Genomic DNA, 13,902 nt, shown 5'->3' with positions numbered 1-13,902 from the left:
ATTTTTTCTACTTCGATGGACTGCGCATTGTTTTATGAGTAAACCCCATCATTGGCTTTCCCTACCCTCTAATTTCAACCCAGATTATAGAATCGAACGAGTTTTATTTAGAGGTGATCCCAACTACCTATCTCACTCCATAATCCCAGCAAAGAGATTTAGAGAGTGATCCATACAACTGGAAAAATACCATAACTTTTTATACCTACACAAATATAACATATTTGTTTTGTCTGGCTATTGTTTTTATTTACAAGTGATACGAAAGGTCGCTTTATTACCTACAATGTGTCCAATCATCATCATAATATTATCTAAAGGTGAACATGCACCGAGCGGAAGATGGGAGCTGGTCGCCCGACCGCAATCTGCACGAGACCACCACATGGGGAGTCACGTTTGTACACGGGGATATTCTGCAACAAGTAACTGGACAAAAGAGTAGGACCTGGGTAGGTTATGTAGATAGTAGATACTTTTACTTCTAAACCTTAGGTCTAAGTAGCTAAGTACCTACTAGTAGGTGTCTAATATGCTACTATAGTACTGATAATCAATATCAATGAACGTGTCTACCTAGCTGGTCATTAATTGATAAAAAGTAGGTAAGTACCTACTTAATTGATAATGATAAGTTACGTAGAAAACTACAAACAGCTGCCGCAGTGCACACACTCACACACCATGAGCAAAAACAATAGCCATTGTAATTTGCACCACCTTTGCAAAGAGCCATTCAAGCAGCTGTTACGGTATACGTAGTTAAAGTTGTCGAATAGCGCGCCACGCCGCAAACGCGGCGCGGTGAGTGGGAGAGAAGGATGACGTGTTCAGAATCGCGCCATATCGCCGTCCAATCGACGGTGAGCCCCCCGCACATCACCCCATGAGCCGTCAGACGAGTGCAGCCAGCTACCCGGAGCCACGCCGGGCTCGAAGTTCAACACGGTGTCTCGACCGCGCCGGTCATAACAACAGAAGATTACGAATCTAGAATACTATAAAACTTCTCAGGAAGAGTAATAAGCCGCATTCGCACGTTGACTTGCAATTCGCAGTGATATACGCGTCCGGTTATTTGTTCACGTTAACTTAAACTCGAGTTTGTTATTGTGTGGTGAGTGTTAACTACGTTTTTTAAATTCAATGTGCCTTTAGGTACCGTTAAGTTATTACTTTTTCGTAAATGTTATAGACACTTTAGTACCTACTAACCTAGTTGCGTTGGATGGTATGGTAACTACAGCGATTTGCGAAATTAACCATATTTTTTATTGTAGGTTGTAGGTAGGTACTCTTTGAAAGTTTTGACCCCCATCTATGGATATTTCGGATCGTTCCCGATCCATGCGGTATTGCAATCGGACCGGTCATAACTAATATGTACTTTTCAATATTTTATCTCGACATTGCAAAATAACTGACCAAAACCTAGATTTAGATTAATGTTGTTAAACACGTGTGTTAGCTAAAATTGAATTAGAACTACGAATACCTAAAGCACTTCTCTACTACAATATAAATCCAGGCCCTAGACTAGAATATCGTAACTTTGATATAAGTAGGTACTAACTAAATAACTATATAGTAACTAGGTACTATCATAGAATTACAAGTTTACGTTCAATGCGTAAAAATTTTTGCTGCTTCATATACTTACAGTAAGTCGGTAGTAGTCGGTACTCCAGGTAGGTACCTAGCTACCTACCGATCCATAGGTACCTACCGCAAAAAAATATATCCAAATGTTTTTTTCTACTTCAATGCCAAATAGGTAACTATAAATAAGATTCATTTTTGTCTACCCCTTTTGTAATATTGGATTCAAAACTATTTAGAATCAAATAATACTTACCTACATAAACATTACATTTATTAGTTAGTTATAGACACGCTATGGATAATTTGATAACTGAATTAAGGAGAGAAATCGAAAATCAACGGAAATTGACTACGGTGTTTAAATATAATAATATGATTAAAAGCATACTCGCATTGTTTTTAGAAAAAAAACATATTTCTGTATTCATCGTATAAACCGGAGTATACACCCCCGCTCCCTTGTAATCATAGACAATAAATACTCATAGACTAATATCCTCGATGTCCTCGATTTCCTAAAAAATACATCCCTAATTTATCCTGAAAAAGTTAAATGTCAATGTCATTTAAAATCAAAACAAAACGTCAACGCAACAAGGCCATCTAACAATTTTCAGCGAATTTCGCTATAAATTCATAGAGAAAACTGCATTAAACAAATCGTTAGATGTGAAAAACAGTACTGCAATGGATTTTGTATCCGAGGTGAAACAGTGTCCTGACACTGCCGAAAGGTACTTACTTATAAAAATATGATCGAAGTACGCAACTCGCAAGTTGTAACGCAATTTCTTTCCGTAACAAAATTATATCCGGTCATTACAAACTAAAACCGTTCCACGATTGCGTAGGCAACGCACGTTTTCGACCTTGTTACTCTGTCAAGGGCATCTTATCTTTCGCGATCTCACGATCTCGTATAACTTGCAGTGTAAAGAAGAGAAGCATGGCTCCAAACGCTTCGGATGCGAATGGGGTGCTGTTTGAGAGCGACGCTGCGACGCCGGACCTGGCGCTGCCGCACGCCCCGGTGCAGCGCGCCGACGCCTACCCGCGCCAGTACGTGTGGAGGAACATCCTGCTCTTCGCCTACCTGCACCTCACGGCACTCTACGGCGGCTTCCTGTTCCTCACGTCTGCTAAATGGCAGACTGATGTCTTTGGTAAGTGCACGGTGTAATTTAAATACAGTTATTATGGTTCAGTTTGAAATGTTTAGTTAGTCTGGCCTGGCTGCAAGGTCATTGCAAAGATGACATGTGATGCAATTCACATGGCCATGTGTGCATGGCTTGCAAATATTCTGAATGTGCAAGTACGTTTGTTTCTAAGTGATCCTTTATGGGTGCTCTAATTTAAGGTTGAGATAAAATATACTGTGGAAACTATACCTACTCTTTATTTTCATGTAAGGTTTCTCTATATTAATTTGTAAGTAATGAAACCTTTTTTATATAATTTTTTGCAAGAGCACAATAGCATCTTCAAAAGGATCTGTTATCTTTATCAGATTATCTTGTATTGTTTACATCTCCACTTGGCATGTGTTTGCTAAATATACTTAGCGGCTGATAATAAGACTGTATTCTTATCAGATAACTATGACGACAAGATAGTGTTTATTGTTGACTAATTATATGGTACATGAATATGCCATTATTTTTTAATTTCAAGGTTTTACCTTTTAAAATGTGCAATTTCCTTATTTACAAAAAATCTAATTCATGGATTACATTATAGAAAACCACATTAAAATAAACTAATCTAGTAAACTAATCTTATTTCATTATTATTACTTATTATGTAATGTACTATCAAATTGCACATTAGTATAAAAATATATTTTTACTTTGCTAGGTATATGTATTTATTTCTATCTTTCTGTGATGTTATTGAATGAATATTCAAATAAGGTGATATTGGTTTCCAAATTGAGTCTTGACTAAGTGTGAATGTCCTTTTGATGTTCAAGGTCACATACATAATTTATCTTCAATGAACAATTACTATTGTGAACCTATTTGCTATTTGAAATAATTTTGTTTTAGTTTGTTTTGTAGATGACTATGAATTTGATTATTTACATTTGATTATGATATACACAATTATAGGCTTTTCTTTTAAAAGAACAGTTAGAAAGTGTAACAGTATTTTTTCATCATCATCAAACATGCACCTACTGCAGTCCAAAACTCCTGTAGTCTTGAGCCTTCCTTATCCAGCAACCTTTATTCTGTAGATCCAGCAAGAGAGGTATACACATACACTTTGTTATCCTGTGTATTTTAAATAATTGATGCTTATGTATTTTGTTTACAGCATACATCCTGTATGTGGTCTCGGGGCTCGGCATCACCGCTGGTGCTCACCGGCTCTGGGCCCACAAGTCCTACAAAGCAAAATGGCCGCTGCGTCTGATCCTGGTCATCTTCAATACTATTGCTTTCCAGGTAATTATATATTGTGTTATTACACTATAGTTATATTCAAAGTCTCACATTATGGTTAGGGTACAAAGTGGATAAAAAAATCAACAAAGACTAAAATTACTTACCAATTTGTATAATGAATAATCAAAAATTACCCAAACACTCATGTATTATTAACTCATCATGCTGCATAACTTATCACCTTTTTGGTGATTCACACTTGAACTATGCATACATGGTAATACGTAATAACTTTAAACTTGCGAGTTTAGTCGGTTTTGTCCAAGATTTAGAGGTCAGGGCCCCTAATTACTCTGAAAATGGTACTACAGGGGCATAAGCTCATTATGCATTCTATTCATACCCAATTTGAATAGGGTAATGATACCTCTTACTTTAAAGTACGTGGTAACCTATTAGCTGCCCAGTACATAACATCCAATACGCGGCATTTAGCCAACCACTTCCAAACAATCATAACGGAACCCTATTCCTTACCAGACCTATTAACTAGCCAGTACATACATCCCATGGGCGGAATTTCGGCCATCCAAACAATCAAAACTAATCCCTATTCCTCTGACCCTAGGACTCGGCGATAGACTGGGCGCGCGACCACCGCATGCACCACAAGTACTCGGAGACCGACGCGGACCCGCACAACGCGACTCGAGGCTTCTTCTTCTCGCACATCGGCTGGCTGCTCGTGAGGAAGCACCCCGAGCTCAAGAACAAGGGCAAGGGGCTGGATCTGAGCGACCTGTACGCTGACCCCATACTGCGCTTCCAGAAGAAGTGAGTTTTCATTATTGTTTTCTTCATGTATTGATGTGATAAATTATGGTGGCCAAAGTTGGTTGTTTCCTTGTAATTAGATTAATTCTGTCTGTAAAGATAAACAAAGAATTTAAAATAAGTAAAAATAAAGAATTTTAATGGGTATATAATAGTTATCTGGGGAATGATTCTGATGCTGTCGCGTTGTTTGTATTATAGATAGTGATAGCCACAATTGTATTCCTCTAATAAAATTTATCTGACTATTGAAAAATCGGCCCTAAGTTGAGTGAATAATTAACCAAAGCCTTCATTCTTATTCAAAGATGAAAAAATCATTGTTCGCACACAAGCAGACAACTGACACTCTTATCTCCCCTCAGATACTACCTGCTGCTCATGCCGCTGGCCTGCTTCGTGATGCCGACCGTCGTGCCGGTGTACTGCTGGGGCGAGTCCTGGAGCAACGCGTACTTCGTGGCGGCCATGTTCCGCTACGCCTTCATCCTCAACGTGACCTGGCTCGTCAACTCCGCCGCGCACAAGTGGGGCGACAAGCCCTACGACAAGGCCATCAAGCCCTCCGAAAATATCTCCGTCAGTATCTTTGCTCTCGGAGAGGGCTTCCACAACTACCACCACACCTTCCCGTGGGACTACAAAACAGCGGAATTGGGAAACAACAGGTTGAACTTCACGACTAACTTCATCAACTTCTTCGCTAAGCTCGGCTGGGCGTACGACCTGAAGACGGTGTCGGAGGAGATCATCCAGCAGCGAGTGAACCGCACAGGTGATGGGTCGCACCACCTGTGGGGCTGGGGCGACAAGGACCACGACCGTACCGAGGCCGACGCCGCCATACGCATCAACCCCAAAGACGAGTGAACGCGAGGTAACCTCAGTCAAGTAGTTAATGGAATTGGCCGGTTCCTTAGTTACATTTAGCTTCCTAAGTGTAATCAGTTCTTGTGGATTATTGATGGTATGCTTGCGCGTTAGTTCTAAAAGAAATATTTGCTGCAATTATTAGGTGTGTTTCGGTTGCAGTTCGATCGGGAACTATGTATTTGTAAGTTTGATTGTTGTAGGTATGTTTCTTAGCGCTCAATACCTAACTTAATTACGGTGTTACATTTTCCATTGAAAGTTATATTCTTACGCGAAAACATTCAGTTTTCTTGCATACTTTGGTAAGGAGGGCTTCCTGGACCCATATTCCAGATTCTGTAAATTAGTTCGTAAATATCGAGCTTTCAAATAGACTGAGGTGACGAGTACCTTGAGGCTTCCCAACCATTTATTTAAACTACAGTTTATAAGTTATTCTGAGGTCTAAGCTGGACTTGGCCGCATATATTTTTACTATCAATGTAGGTGTAAGTGAACACATCAGTATTATAGACCACATATTAATGTTAAATGTTCAAACCCAGTAGGTTTCATACTAGTCCCAGCATTTTAATTAAATATTTGCACAAATTTCAAATAGTAACTGCATTTTAAAATATGAATTAACCAAGCGTTTTTGTTTTAGACATTAATCTGTCCCACTTACTAGATGTTTAAGTAACCATTAATTTATTTGTTTTTATTTTGTTAACAACATGTGATAATATTCAAACTGATATTAATATTTCATTGAACGTAAAACTTTCATGAAACATGCATTTTGTTTAGTTTGTAATTTGAGTTTATAAATATGTGGTGTATAAGAATTATAATGAATATAAGAATGTAGCTCCGCCATATTGTGTAGACGTGATTTGTTTGTTACAGTTACATTAAATGTAATTGTATTTATAACATGGATGTTGTAAAATAGTCCTAGACTAAAAATAATAGTCATTGGTTTTAAAAGTTTGTAAACGGCAAGGTCTTGTGCTGTGGTTATTTGCTTAGTGGCTTTAAGAGAAAGTAGATAAGATCGAGAATACAATTATGGTTCTGAGACCCTAAACTAATAGCCATAGAGCTGGATTTCCCTTGGCACACGCTGCACAAAATGGCGGAAGGAGCGCCGACTGATGTGAGAAATGATTGTGATATTTAGATGAATAAATATTATTGTTTAAGTTTTACTATTCCGATAAAAACGCATCTTATTTTTTTAATTACTGATTTATTTTCGAAGAAAATACAGATCTTTCATTCTGAATGAATAATATGTAAGAAATAATTTATACTTAATTATCTAGTTATAATATGCACAAATTCTATGAAAATGTTTCGAATCTTCACAGATGAAAATTATATTGTAATATTCACCTGATTGTGCTCTAATTTAGTAGATGATGAAACAGTTCTTGCATTTTAGATGGGAAGATGAACAATATTTTAGTAGGTATCGCCAGAGAGGGATTATGTTATCCATTAAGTGGAACTTTTGCGCCCTCTACGTTGTGGTGGAAGAAACAACATTTCTGTTTGATATTCGCCATCACTAAAATGTAAGGACTGTTACAATCCTTTATTCATATTATTAAGTAAATATCAACGTGTAATACACTGAGATAAAAAACATATCCGTTGTTTCATTTGATACAAGATAGTGCCTAATAATTAATGGTTAGCATATTGAAAGGTAATAGGTACTTTCCACAGGTACTAGTAGAATGATATAAACAAAACTAAGTACAATTGATTGATGATTTTTTTAGGATAAGTCATTGACTTATATTTGGGATGAGTACTCCTTGTGAGTTTTGTAATTTTTTGGGGAAATTTACTGTACGCATGTAACTAGGTCCTAGGTAATATTTATAACTTCATAAGATTTACCATCTATATTTCAACTTAATATCTAGGTATCTAAGTACTATTTGCACCATGTTAATTTTACACTTATTATTAATCTTCAGTTACCCCAATATTCTGTAGTCCTACGGGTGTAGGGCTATTTGATGGACCTGCAAAATATAAACGAATTACTTTAGTACGTATACAATAAGAAAGTCAAGGTTTCTCTGCCCTACAAAAAAATTAGGGAAGACTAATTTTTTTGTAGGGCAGAGAAACCTGACCGTACCTTCTAATTTTGTAAACACTTTTGCGTTAGAATAACCTATCAAGAACCTATCCTTGCCAAGTTGTCACGAAATATCCGCTAGGGGCGCTGACAAATATTTATCAATCAATAATTCTTCCATTTACCTTCATCACCCTCACTGCGGCTGAGCAGCCGCGGTCCAGTCAGGGCTATCAGGACGGCGCCCAGCGGAGCGCATATCACCACACTCAGCACACTGATGGTCAACAGTGCTTTGGCGTGCATCTCTTCAACATCATTCGGCAACCCTGCTGTTTGACCGGCGTGCACCAAATCTAGCGCTGCTGGTCCTAGGGCAGCCTAAAATATTGATAGGTAGGTGTGTACACTTGTCCAAAATTAATAATGTACATACAGATCTTCACACCCGAATCATTAAATCGTAAGAGCCTTAAAAACACTTGCATTTTGCACCTTGTTCGAAAGAAATAGGAGTCAATATCATGTGTCACATAATCGAAAACAACCGATCTGTCAAAGATTTCTATGCGCATTATCAATTTTGGAGCACTGTATAGTGCCACAATCTTATCTGTTCCGGTGGTCAAAATGTGCAACAACGAGACGTCATTGTCAAACGTCATTTCATACTCTGTGCTTTATTTGAGTTGTCAATTTCTGCGAATAAGCTGACGCTACGTTATTTAATTTGTTTTGTGATTTTCTGGGTGAAATACTGCCAAAAACGCTGTAATGTGATGCAAGAAAAGTAGTACTATATATATTGGCTTTATGCAGGAAGAATAACGTATTCAGGCGCCTTTAATTCCGTTTGAAAAATTGGAAGAACGAGTTGCAGCGGCTACAGGTTAGTGTTGCCAAATATGACGAATAATTTTACCCAATTATACTCCATGTAATTTTATGAAATATTTTCCCGAGAGGCCCGTGCCCCAGCAGTGGGGACGGGATGGGTCGTGGTACTCGTGATGAAAAGTATATAATCTTTATTTTTCTTTGGTTACAGGTGTGAGGACGTGACATGATACTTTAAATCTTAGGCAATATACCAAGAAGAATTTCGCGCACCTGCAGCGATTTTAGACGAAATAATGATGATTTATGACATGTCATTGTTTTCCCAACTTATCAAGAGTTGGCTGAAAGAAATTGCTTTTTAGCAATTAGCCTTTGGAAGGAGACCCGTGCCCCAGCAGTGGGGACGTGATGGGTCGAGATGATGATGATGATGAATTAGCCTTTGCACACTGTCTGAATTTCTTTTAATTTTATGCTTTTGTTTCTTGTTACTTTAGAAAATGTAAAATAAAGTGTTCAAAAATAATACTTAATTAATAGTTTTTTTAAGTCTATCTATCTCGTTATTCTCACGACCCACATATATTACCTATACCATTGTAATCTAGATTTAATCTCCTATATCAGAAGCAGAACATAATCAGAACTAATTTTATTTCTGTTCGCCGTGGACAAATTTTCCATACAACAAATGTCGTTTGATATATTATATCCACTTTCATTTACTATCGACCCTATATTTTGATTTATCTATACTTATGAATGTATTAAATTTTGCCTATTTCTGGTTTAAAATTATAACAATAGGTAATAGCAGAAATGCATTGTCGTTTAAACCAGAAATAGGCAAAATTTAATCGATGGCATCACTGGATTCCATGACAGCGACGTCGCCACCGGAACAGATAAGATTGTGGCACTATACAGTTGATTACAGTTAAGTACAGCATAGATTTCATTTTTGCCATAGAGAAAAGAACACAATTTTTGCAGCACCCATAAGTAACCGTATTTCCGGTTTCCGGTGAGGATCTCATAGCGAATAAAAAATACGATAAACCGACAAAATTACCTAAAAGAGGGTACTAACCAACGTTACGGACTGTAATTTAACTGACTGTAATTTAAATTATAGTTCGTAGTCCGTCCGTGGGTAATAGTTACCCACCTTAAGAAGTCATAATATTTTAATAAGAAGTCATATGTAATAGTTAATGTAATCTTGGGGCCCAGCAAGTCAAGATCAAAATAGCAGCATAACTTCCTTTACCTGAACTGTCGCCTTTGCTGTCCAGGTAAGACCGATGAATAGTTTTTCTTTATTGTTGAGACCACAACCGAAGCTGACTGCAAATGTGGCAATCAGACGTATGAAGAGGCAGGCTATAAGGCACAGAGCACCCATCTTCAGTACTAATGGATCCAAGGAACTTATCTGGAATCAAAATATGTTTTTACCTAGTTATGTAAGTTAGGAGTTATTTGAATGAAACTTATTTCAAGGTAAGTAATTATGAAGGTATAGTTACCGTGACTTGTGCTCCAGTAAAAGCAAATAAGATTGGCTCAAAGAATATCCATAATATTCGGAAGACATTGCTAACAGGGTTCTTATTAACTGGCCACCCTTGCTTACTCCAAAGATACGCCGCAACAAATCCTGATGACACTACCGCAAGGGGTCCTGAAATTTAAATAAGGTTACTAATGAATCAATTATTATGGCAATCCATACCTGAAACATTCGTTTAGTATTAAATATATAATTTTTGCATAAAATACCTGCCCCACTCCATCCGATCATGTTGGACACAAAGAGAGCAAATAGTCCACTCAGGAAAAGCACAAGGAATCTGAGCGGCACCACATAGCTGTCTCCCCGTTCGGGCATAAAGGACGTCAGTGCACCAAACAATGATCCAAAAGCTATGCCAGCTACTATCGACAACGGACCCTGAAAATATACAACGTATAGGCTCAACTATAACTCCGCCAAATTAACTTGGCATGTAACTAGCTCGTAGGTTAACTCCATGTTGTATTCGGTAGGTACCAACCAAGTTAACTGGCCTGGGTTGTATTTAATAGTTAGGTAGTTTTTACTTTCTAATTCGTATAATACCTACTAATTTAAACGATGGTAGCTCACCTACCTTAATAATATTGTAAGTGAGAGACCCAGTGGAGAACATGGTGTTGAGAATGATGGAGAATATGGCGACACTGATGGAGTCGTCGATGGCGGCGGCCGCGAGGATCATAGTCGGGATTCCCTTAGAGACTCCGTAGCCCGAGTCACGCAGCCTGAAGAGACACGGCACTACCACTGCCGGCGACACTGATGCTATCATGGAACCTAGTAGAAAACCTAAAAATATACAAGACATTGTTAGTTATTGGTGAGATGGCAATTATACATGATAAAAAAATAATTCATACTCTATTCTTTCTCTCTGGATGGGGTTAATATCGAGTGGTAAGTATAGTAGCTTTTTGGTAAAGACAACAAGTTATTGAGCAATGGGACACCCACTGGTCCACTGGACGGTTAACCGACCTTACACATAGGTGACATAGGCGCTAGAAGTTGAATGGGAATGGCTGAGGATACAGTAGTAGGTATGTAATTGGGTAAAGACGACCAGCTGTCGATGATTGTTTGCCGATGACGATGAGTTACCTATATAGGAATAAAATATCCCCTACCCCAAATCCATGGCAGATTGAGCAGATAGTGGGTGGTGATGCCTATAGCCAGACATTCCACCAGCCAAGGCACCAGGCCGAGCTGTAGCACCGCGGCGTAGTACTTCCTCAGCACCCCGGCGTCCAGCCCTAGGCCCGCCCTCGTGAGTATTATGACTAGAGATATTTTCCTGAAAGTATCACAAAAGGCATTAATTCGCACCTTCAAATGCAATTCAAGGTGTCATACATTTAGCATAGGTACCTAATAACTAGAATCAATATTTGTAAGCTGTGTTTGCCGTGATAACTGAACTTACTTACCTAAATAAGGAAAATCTGTACACACTTAGATAAGAATTTTAGTACCGAGAAGAATTGTAATCTCTCACCTTAAATCCTGATTAAGTTTAACGTAAGTGCTGGTCATGTGGACCCAGCCGAGGTTCTGGAACAGGATGCCAGTTAGTAGCATGCCGATGAGAGCTGGCAACGTGGTGAGCTTGAGCCAGGCCCAGCCCGCCAGCCACGAGCATATCACCAGGAGGGACATGCTGAACAGCTCTCCGTTCAAACCGACTGGTGCACCGACTTCCGCGTATAGCGTGCCCCAAATGAGAAGAACTGAAAAGATAATTATGAGGATAGATATAAGCAGCAGCCTCAGCCTTTTCGAACGGGAAAGACCTAGTTACTAACTGATTCAGGTTTTTCAAAATATTGTATCTAGATTCATCCCAAAGATATCAATTAACTATGCAGGTAGGTACTTACATATCAAAATGATACATATCTGCTGGGCAGTCTGTCTGTAGGTGGAGAAGAGCGGGAAGGGAAACGCCCGGCGCCACCACGCGGGCTCCCAGGCGGGGCCGCGCTCCGGCTGGTGGCAGCGCAGGCACAGACGCTCCCACCATCTGGAGAAAAAATGGGAAACTATCGGAAAGGTACAAATATATATACTCTAAGCGGAAAGGTAAGAAGTCACGTGATCTTAGAAGGTCCTATGGAAAAGAGTATTTTTATTTTATTTTTAGAAGTTGCGGAACAAAAAGATGTTAGAATGAGCCGTCAGTTACCCCGTTCCAGCTTAGGTACTTACAATCACAACTAGCCCTTTTTTAACACTCTGTATAAGCTTATTATAAAAATACTTACGTAGATGCTTTGTAGGGTTTATCTTCTGAAAATAGAAGATTATTGCTCAGTTTAGTTGGTATATAGACATTCGGTAATTCTAATTCAAATTAAAGAAGAAATCTTAGATAGAAGCTTCGGTCTGGTACCTTTGATGACGGTGTGGTAACTATAGCAGATTTGTTACCTACCTACCGTGTAGCAAAGTACCGACATCGACACGACACTGTCTGTGGCGGTTAAATTTAGTGCAGTCGGTTCGGTAGTTAAGTAGGTGTTACACCAACACCACACACATCAGTTACTAAAGGCAACATTGAAGAGCGATAAAACCTAGGAGCGCAACAAAGTACAAAATGGTTTGATTTGATTAATATAGGTGGTGGTTAGGATACCTTTTGTGAAAGTGTAAACACGAACATCTGTCAAAAACACAAACAATACATTAACACTAGATGGCAGTAAGCAGTAAATAATTAATTCATTAGCAATATACGTAATGAATTAAAGGCTCTTGAATAAAATCAAATGATCACATAAAAAACACACGTTTGGTATCACTATGAATACAAATAAGTTTAGTAGCAACGCATGTTTATTAGTTTTATTACTAACCCCTTGACATTATGAACTTACCAATGTTGATCGAATCCTGAGCCATAACATAAAACAATGTACCTGCTTATGTCTAAGTATTTAAGTATGTGCCTGATATAATCCCATTTACTTATGCCTTTCAAATCAGCTTGTAAACATGGAACTTATTAGTGTTGAATAAAAACTACGAGCGTCCCGGTACACTGCCATTCTACTACTGTCTGAACATGTAATCGTCGTGAAATAATGACGTCATCACAAACCACGTGGGTCTCAGCCATACCTACTCAATTTAATTAATTTTCTCCAAAGTTAAGTAGCTCATAGTATAACTAGCATTCTGAAAATGAAATGGTGAGCTTAAGGTATCTGTGTAGATAAGCATTTCGCTCTATATCAGCTATTTATAGATTCATGGACAGCCAGGCTAAGATCAATGTCAGATAGGAAGGTAGGTACTACTCACATAAGTGCATAATATTTTGACGTATGAGTGTTCTGCCTCTGAGTTGGTTCCGTACATCATAAATAATAATATTAGTTATGTACTATTTACAATCTCAAGAGGTACTTAATTCATGCAAATGTGTAAGTTTTTACAGTACGGTTGCCTGAAGTTGGAGCTTTAACACTTTTTTACTTATTTTTTCAAATTAACCAACCAGCAATCTTTGAAAGAATGAATAGTTGGTTTGTATGACAATTTATAATGTATTTAGGTAGTTAATTTACAAATTTGTTTATTTTCTCTATGTTACAAATGAATATGGAGTAACGATGAAATTACATTTCAGTATGTATCTAGCTTTAATTATTATTAGGTTCACTGTAGAGGTGTTTGTGCGTTGGTTCAAATTATATATTTTC

General features: G+C 38.2%; 2 protein-coding genes across 4 annotated transcripts; one reads left to right on the top strand and one right to left on the bottom strand.

The window, feature by feature from the left end:
- Window positions 1–856: 856 nt before the first annotated feature.
- On the top strand, window positions 857–7,331 carry LOC105385105 (acyl-CoA Delta-9 desaturase). 2 transcript variants are annotated; one of them, XM_011555427.3, is made up of 5 exons: window positions 857–1,117; window positions 2,533–2,765; window positions 3,922–4,052; window positions 4,621–4,826; window positions 5,192–7,331. In XM_011555427.3, exons 2-5 carry the CDS (start codon window positions 2,549–2,551, stop codon window positions 5,694–5,696), a joined length of 1,059 nt encoding a protein of 352 aa, XP_011553729.2. In that variant the 5' UTR covers window positions 857–1,117; window positions 2,533–2,548; the 3' UTR covers window positions 5,697–7,331. The 2 variants fall into 2 exon arrangements, with proteins under 2 accessions (XP_011553729.2, XP_037974823.1); XM_038118895.2 differs by lacking the exon at window positions 857–1,117 and adding an exon at window positions 2,176–2,336.
- LOC105385103 (sodium/hydrogen exchanger 9B2) lies at window positions 6,667–13,465 on the bottom strand. Of its 2 annotated transcripts, XM_038118891.2 has the most exons (12): window positions 13,075–13,465; window positions 12,834–12,860; window positions 12,460–12,484; window positions 12,076–12,218; window positions 11,694–11,925; window positions 11,323–11,492; window positions 10,770–10,984; window positions 10,399–10,570; window positions 10,146–10,300; window positions 9,887–10,051; window positions 7,962–8,157; window positions 6,667–7,717 (listed from the first exon to the last, which is right to left on the bottom strand). In XM_038118891.2, the coding sequence occupies exons 1-12, from the start codon at window positions 13,097–13,099 to the stop codon at window positions 7,659–7,661; spliced, it is 1,584 nt and encodes a 527-aa protein (XP_037974819.2). In that variant the 5' UTR covers window positions 13,100–13,465; the 3' UTR covers window positions 6,667–7,658. The 2 variants fall into 2 exon arrangements, with proteins under 2 accessions (XP_037974819.2, XP_037974822.2); XM_038118894.2 differs by lacking the exon at window positions 12,834–12,860 and having other exon boundaries at window positions 13,075–13,464.
- Between the last annotated feature and the right edge of the window lie 437 nt (window positions 13,466–13,902).

Source organism: Plutella xylostella, chromosome 12 (genome assembly GCF_932276165.1).
Source record: "Plutella xylostella chromosome 12, ilPluXylo3.1, whole genome shotgun sequence".
Classification (NCBI taxonomy): domain Eukaryota; kingdom Metazoa; phylum Arthropoda; class Insecta; order Lepidoptera; family Plutellidae; genus Plutella; species Plutella xylostella.
This window is presented reverse-complemented; position numbering and strand designations above follow the sequence as displayed.